Source organism: Chelonoidis abingdonii, chromosome 26, assembly GCF_003597395.2.
Source record: "Chelonoidis abingdonii isolate Lonesome George chromosome 26, CheloAbing_2.0, whole genome shotgun sequence".
NCBI classification, from domain to species: domain Eukaryota; kingdom Metazoa; phylum Chordata; order Testudines; family Testudinidae; genus Chelonoidis; species Chelonoidis abingdonii.
The window spans coordinates 15316001-15322953 of NC_133794.1; the positions used below are offsets into that span (position 1 = coordinate 15316001).

General features: G+C 63.1%; 1 protein-coding gene across 1 annotated transcript in view; it reads right to left on the minus strand.

Moving 5' to 3' along the window:
* Positions 1-2547: 2547 nt before the first annotated feature.
* The window catches only part of ZNF385A (zinc finger protein 385A), a 26284-nt gene continuing 21878 nt past the window's right edge, over positions 2548-6953 (minus strand). Inside the window, exons 4-6 of the mRNA XM_032786688.2 lie at positions 5973-6151; positions 5510-5605; positions 2548-2942 (exon numbers count right to left, since the gene is read on the minus strand). Of these exons, the coding sequence (XP_032642579.1) occupies positions 2718-2942; positions 5510-5605; positions 5973-6151 (500 nt within the window). The 3' untranslated portion in view covers positions 2548-2717. The remainder of the gene's footprint in view (positions 2943-5509; positions 5606-5972; positions 6152-6953) is intronic.

Genomic DNA, 6953 nt, shown 5'->3' on the forward strand with positions numbered 1-6953 from the left:
GAGTTGGGAATTGCAGGCGCGAGCTCGGGGGGTCTGATGCTGAGCTCTGAACCAGCAGGGGTATGGGCAGCATGGGGGGCTCAGGAGCCCAGGGCAGGAGCCAGTGTCTAGCCTGGAGCCTAACCCCAGCCCCTGAGCCCCAATTGTTCCAGGGCGCTGAGCTCTGAGGCATCTCCCCCACCCCAAACCGTGGCTGAAGGAGGGGCGGGGGGTGGCAGCATCCAGCCCCATCAAGTGCCTGCCCCACAGCTAAGGAGCTAGAGGGGCAGGACCCCTTGTCCCTGATCATCAGGGGGTGGCCCAAGGGCTAGATCAGCTCCCAGCCAACCCCTTGGTGGTGGAAGCTGGTTCTAGCCCCCACCCCAGGCCTGGGGCAGGAGCGGACGTCCCTGGCCCTACAGTTGAGATCAGCGTCCCCTGCTGCCCCACAGGGTCAAGGGAGCCACGGGAGCTGAAACTCTCCAGACAATCAGAGGCTGCATTTGGGCAAGCGGCCAGGCCAGGGGCCTGCTGAGGTGTCATGTGTCACGGGCCCCACACTGCTGGGGGTGGAGGGCAATGCTCCTCTGGCAGCCAGGGCTTTGGGGGCAGTGACTGACACCTGGGGGTTGGGGGTGAGGTGCTGGCCTGTCACACAAGCCCTTTGCTGGGGGACGCCCAGTCAATCGAGCACCAGGCACCATACAAAGGGGCAGCCATGGGGGCCAGGCCAGGGGGGTCAGTGGTCCCAGGGTTGCTGAGGTAAGGATGAGGGGCTGTAGGGTATTAGCCCCCCCCGAGCCTGGCACTGCCAGCCCCGGGCATTTAGCAAGTGTCTGGGATTTATCGGCTGGGGGGCCTAGCGGGGATCGGAAGAGGGCTGGTTAATCTCCAGGAAATGACCTGGCCTCTCTGGCTAAGGCTGAGGGGCCTGGGGCCAGGCTGCTGGCTCACTGAGCAGCTTCGGGTGGCTCCACAGGGGGTGAGGACATGCTGGGGGGGGGGCGGCCGCCATGGCAACGGCATCACAACAGCCCTTCACAAGTCTGTGTCTGGGGCAGCGGCTTTCCAGCAGCACTTGGAGCTCCCCTGGGCACCCGTCCACCCCTCCCCTGGGCACTCTAGCCCTTCCCTCCCATCCCCTCCCCACCCCCCCGATGGCACCCCACACATCCCTTCCCGATGTGCTACTGACCACTTGATCTGACCCCATCTCCTCCCGTGGCCCCCCTGCACCCCATCCCTTCCCCTGGCCCCCAAGGGGCACCCCCTATCCCCTGCACACCCTAACCCCAGCCTCTCCATCCCATGTATTTGAGCTAGCGTTTGACCAGCTGACCCCCTACACATGGGGGGAGGGGTCCTTGCTGGAAATGGGGCACCACCTGCTCCCTGGCACAGGGAACCCCACCCCTACTCCCTGTTGGGGTAGCAGGGGCCCCATGGCAAGGCAAAGGGTGATTCAGCTTGTGCCCATTGCCTGCGCTGAGCCCCTCAGGCCGGGGCGGGGGGGAGGCAGGGCCTAGCATGGGCTGCAGCCCCAGGGAGGTAACAGCTGGGCACCCACACGGCCCAGGCTGGGTTCCCCTGCCCCACTTGGATCAGACCCCCAGGGCCTGGCCAGGGTTCCGTCCCTGAAGCATCCGAGCAAGTGCCCTGGCTGCCATGTGGACCCCCATCCAGTCCTGCCCTACAGGGCGGCCATCCCCAGCCCCCCTCCTGCCAGCTGGGACACCCCCGTCTCATTCTCAGCACAGCTGATAAAATCACCCAAATTTGGGGCTTCCCCTCAGCCTCCTGGCCCCACGGCAGGGGGCTCAGGCCAGGCCCAGCCAGTGGCTCCCGAGGGACAGGGGGGAGGGCGCTACCTCTAGACACAAAGCTCCTGCCCGAAGGGTAGGGGGCGGGCACGGGGGGCACAGTGTGGGCCGCAGGCTGCTAGCCAGGGGCCGTGGTGGCAGCAGGAGGAAGCATGGGGGAGGGTGGGGGGTGCTATGTACATGGGGCAGCCCAGGCCCCAACGTTATTGCAATGGTCTCCGTTCTCCTGGTGGGCCGGGCTCCCAGCTTCGTGCCTCTCAGTGCAAGTGGACATGGCTTGTGTAGCTGGCGGGCTCCCTGCCCCCGCATGGATCCTGCTGGGGGGCTGTACGGAGCCCCCCAGCTCTGGGAGGGATTGGGGCGCCTCCCCATGGAGAGAGAGATACAAAAGAGATTGCTTGCGATCAGTTCCCTGAGGTACCGGGGGACCCTCCCCCCGATCTGGGGTTGCCCCCCCAACCTGACACTCCATGGAGTCTGACGGGTGGGCTTCTCCCCTCCCCCGTCCTCCCAAGATTCAGATCCCCCCCACGCTTGGTACCAGGGAGAAAAGAGCAATGAAGGGGGCTGTGGGGGTCCCCTCGGCCGTTTCCCCGGGGGGCCCAGCACTTGTGCAGAGTTGGCTGGGTTTGGGGGGATGGAGCTGGGGGGCGGGCGGGGGATGGGGCAGCAGCGGAGGTCTCCCCGGTACTCGCCGCTGCCAGTGCCCCAGCAGGGGCGGTGGTAGGTGGAGCGGCGGGGGCGGGCGGGGGATGGGCTTGTCCCTTTTCTTCTGGGGAAAAAGGATCTGAATTCCAGTTAAAAAGCCAGAAACGAAAGGCCCCAAGCCCCGCCCAGCCCCCGCCCAGAACCCAGGAGCTCGGGTGGGCGCCGGGCGGGTCCAGCAGAGGTGGGCGTCGAGGGGCACAGCAGCGGGCGTCAGTACGGCGAGAAAAGGATGGGCCCATGAGCAGTTCTGATGGGCCCCGGGGCCGGACGCAGCAGCGGGTGCGTCAGGGGAGGCCCCTGCAGGAGTGGGGCCGTTGGGCGCAGCGTCAGGGGGGCGGAGGCTGCAGCTGCCATCGCTGCTGCCATGGCCAAGGGGCTGGGCAGGAGTCCGGCCGCCAGCGACTTGGGCAGGTCCTTGGGGAAGGCCAGGGGGCTCTGCAAGAGAGAGAGAGGTGGGCTCAGGGGGCACCCAGAGAGAGAGCCGGGTGTGTGGGGGTGGGGTGCCACAGGGAGTGTCGGGCGTAGGGGGAGGGGCACCCACAAACACAGCACCGGGCTGGGGGGCACCCACAGACAGAGCATGGGGGGGGGGGTGCCCAACCATGGGGGCAGACCAGGAAAGGCCAGGGTGTGCAGAGGGCACCGGGGGCCATATTGTTATAGACTCAGAGACTCATAGACTTTAAGGTCAGAAAGGACCAATATGATCACCTAGTCTGACCTCCTGCACAAAGCAGGCCACAGAACCCTACCCATCCACTTCTATAACAAACCCCTAACCTATGTCCGAGTTACTGAAGTCTTCAAATTGTGGTTTGAAGACCTCAAGCTGCAGAAAGTCCTCCAGCAAGTGAGCCATGTCCCATGCTGCAGAAGAAGGCGAAAAACCTCCAGGGCCTCCGTCAATCTGCCCTGGAGGAAAATTCCTTCCCGACCCCAAATATAGCGATCAGCTAAACCCTGAGCATGTGGGCAAGACTCACCAGCCAGCACTCAGGAAAGAATTCTCTGTTGTAACTCAGATCCCATCCCATCTAACATCCCATCACAGACCACTGGGCATACTTACCTGCTGATAATCAAAGATCAATTGCAAAATTAGGCTATCCCATCATCCCATCCTTCCTCATAACTTATTCAAGCTTAGTCTTAAAGCAGAATATGTCCTTTTGCCCCACTACTCCCTTGGGAAGGCTGTTCCAGAGAACTTCAACTCCTCTAGATGGTTAGAAAAATCTTCTCTGCATTTCAAGTTATAACGTTCCTATGTTCTAGTTTTATACGCATTTGGTTTCAGACACCTTCCATGCTGCTGCCCACTCGCATCTTATCAGTCTATGAGAGAGAGAGTCTCAGATACTTGGCGGAGTCAGGACCCCTTCCAAAGGGTCGTCAAGTTTATTACTGATGGAGGCGGGTTCGTGAGCCATCAACCCTCTTACCCCAAACGCCCGGCCTTGGCCTCAGCAATTATGTAATGGGTGTTAAAATGTATAACCAAAGTGTTTTTAATGTTAGACCAGGGGAGGTGCACTCCACGAGGCTTGCTGTGTGAAAGAGAGAGAGACCCAGTACAAAAGTTTGAGAGCCACTGAGTCTATAGAGCAGAGAATACCGTGCCATGGCTTCCGGACTAACCCGTCTCTCCTCCAAACTGACATTCGCGGCCCTCGGCGGGTGCTTCCCTGCCCCTGGGGCCCCTGCCGTCCTCAGGAAGCTACAACTAGTTTTTTTTTCTGCCTCCCAGCGACCAGGCCCCAATTCTTCGCTGCGGCTGGGGGCCCAGCAAGGTGGAAGAGAGCAAGATCCACCCCCTGCCTCTAGTTCACCCTGCTTCCCCCCACCCCACGTCTCCCTGCCTCTCAGCTCTCCCCCTTACTTCCCCCACCCCCTGCCTCTCAGCTCACCCCCCTGCTCTCCCTTACCCCCACCTCCCCGCCTTTCAGCTCACATCCCCCTGGCTTCCACCACCTCCTGCCTTCAGCTGCACCCCCCTACTTCCCGCTTACCAAACCTAGAAGATATATCAGCTCACTCCCTGCCTTCCCCCACTCCCTGCCTCTCAGCTCACACCCCCTGCTTCCCTTACGGTCCCACCGCTCCCGCCTTTCAGCAGTCACTCCCCTGCTTCCCCACCACCCCTGCCTCTTCAGCTCACCCCCCCTGCTTCCCGCCCACCCCGCACTTCTCCTGTCCTCTCAGCTCTTCCCCTTTACTGTCCCGCCACTCCCTGCCTGCTTCAGCACCCCCTCCTGCTTCCCCCCACCGCCACCTTGCCTCCTGCCTCTCAGCTGCTCCCCTTCGTAGTTTTCACCCACCCCCTGCCTCTCAGCTCACCCTCATCCAGCTACCCCCTAGTTCGTTCAGCCCCCTGGCTAATCCACCTCCCTCCGCTCCTCTAGCCACCCCTTGCTTGTCTAGCCCCCCCCATGCGTCCAGACCCCCCCAGCTCATCTAGCCTTCCCGCTCAGCTCATCCAGCTACCCCCTGGCTCGTCTAGCCCCCACCAGCTCATCCAGCCACGCTCTGCTTGTCTAGTCATCCCCCTGGCTTCCACCCACCCCCATCTCCCTGCCTCTCAGCTCACCCCCACTCTCACCTGCCCGCCTCTCAGCTCAACCCACCCCACTGCCTCTCCGCTCACTGGGGCCAGCTCCAGGCACCAGCTAAGGAAACTGGTGCTTGGGGCGGCCAATTGGAAGGGGCGGCACGTCCGTCCGGTATCGGGGCGGCACGTCTGAGTCTTCGACAGGAATTCGGCGGCAGGTCCCTCATTCCCTCTCTTCCTCTTTGAGCTGCCGCCGAAGTACCACCGAAGAAGAGAGGGACTGAAGGACCCACCACCAAATTGCCGCTGAAGAAGTGGCACATTTGTGCTGCCACTGAAGTGCCGCCGTGCGTCTTTTTTGCTGCTTGGGGTGGCAGAAAAGCTGGCGCTGGCCCTGCAGCTCACCCCCGCCCTCCCGCCTCTCAGGTCACGCCCCCCCGGCCTCTCAGCTCACCCCCAGCTCGGCTGAGCTGCGCTGCTTCTTGTGCCGGCTCAGCAGGGGGTTGGGCTTCCCGGCTACCCCGTCCCGGTGTCTCCGGCTGGAAATGTGCTGGGGGGGAAGGAGAGAGTCAGAGCCCTGCCTTGAGCTGCTAGAGTCTAGACCCTGCTCCCCTCCCAGAGCTGGGCAGGGAACCCAGGAGTCCTGGCACCAGCCCTCTGCTCCAACCACTAGATCCTGCTCCGCTCCAAGAGCTGGGCATGGAACCCTGGAGTCCTGACTCCAGCACGGGTTCAGAGCTGAGACTCAGTGTCTCCCAGCACCCACAGCTGGGATCAGACCCAGGAGCCACCTCCTTCCCGACGTGGGAGACTGGCCTGCCCCCACCCCACATGCCCTGGGGGCAGGGGCTAAGGGGGAGGAGTGATGGTGGGGTGGGGAGGCTGGGAGGACATGGGGGTCCCCAGCAGTGCCTCACCTGTTTGAGCTGGATCTCTGAGTTGACCTTGACGTTGCAGATCTCACAGTGGAAGGTGCGCTCCTGAGCATTGGGGTCCTGGCTGCCTGGCTCCCCGCTGGCCGTGGGGCCCAGCCGTGGGTACGCCTTGATGGGCCCCAGCCCGCTGCGCGCCTCCAGGATGGTTTTGTGCTTGGTACCTGGGCGGGGAGAGGGGGCAGTGAGGGGGAGCAATGGTGGGAGCAACCCGGCCCTATGGCCAGCGCTCCCACCCCGCTCCCCACAGCACCCTCTGCCGGGAGAGGCTGGGCTGGAGGAGCTAGGAGCTCATCCCTCCATAGCCAGTGCTCCCACCCCACACCACCCTCTTTTGGAGAGGCTGGAGCCTTGATTAGTTTCATTTTGGATGGACTGAGTTTGCTGGCTCTTTGCTGGACCAATCAGAGGGCAGAAGCCCCCCCACCTGGCTCCATGCTCAGCTCGGTCGAGCCAGTGGCCCAGGCCGGGGCAGATCCCTGGGGCTGGGGCTGCTTGGCACAGCACAGATGCTCCTCACAGGGGCCTGGCTGCTGCCCCTCACACGCCCAGCACAGATAGGGCCACCGGCAGGGGGCAGGTGGGGAATTCTCTGGGCACTCACTGAGAGGTGGGAAGCTGGTCACAAACGTCCCCTGCCCAGCTCACTTGTCCCAGTCCGCAGCTCCCCCCACTCTGCCGTCCCAGCCCTGGCTCCCCACACACACAGTCATGCCAATTCCCCTCAATCCTGACCCGCAGCCCCCTGCTACCCTAGCCCCGGCCTCCCTCACACAGCTCAGTCAATGTCTCTCAATCCCAACCCACAGAGCCCCTTTCTAGTGGGTGTGCCCATAGGGCAGGTGGGGGCAGGGTACGGCTGAGGGGGGGCTAGATGAGCTGAGGGATGGCTGGAGGAGGTGGCGGGGGTAGAGGAGCCAGGGGGATGACTAGACAAGCAGAGCGTGGCTGGATGAGCTGGTGGGG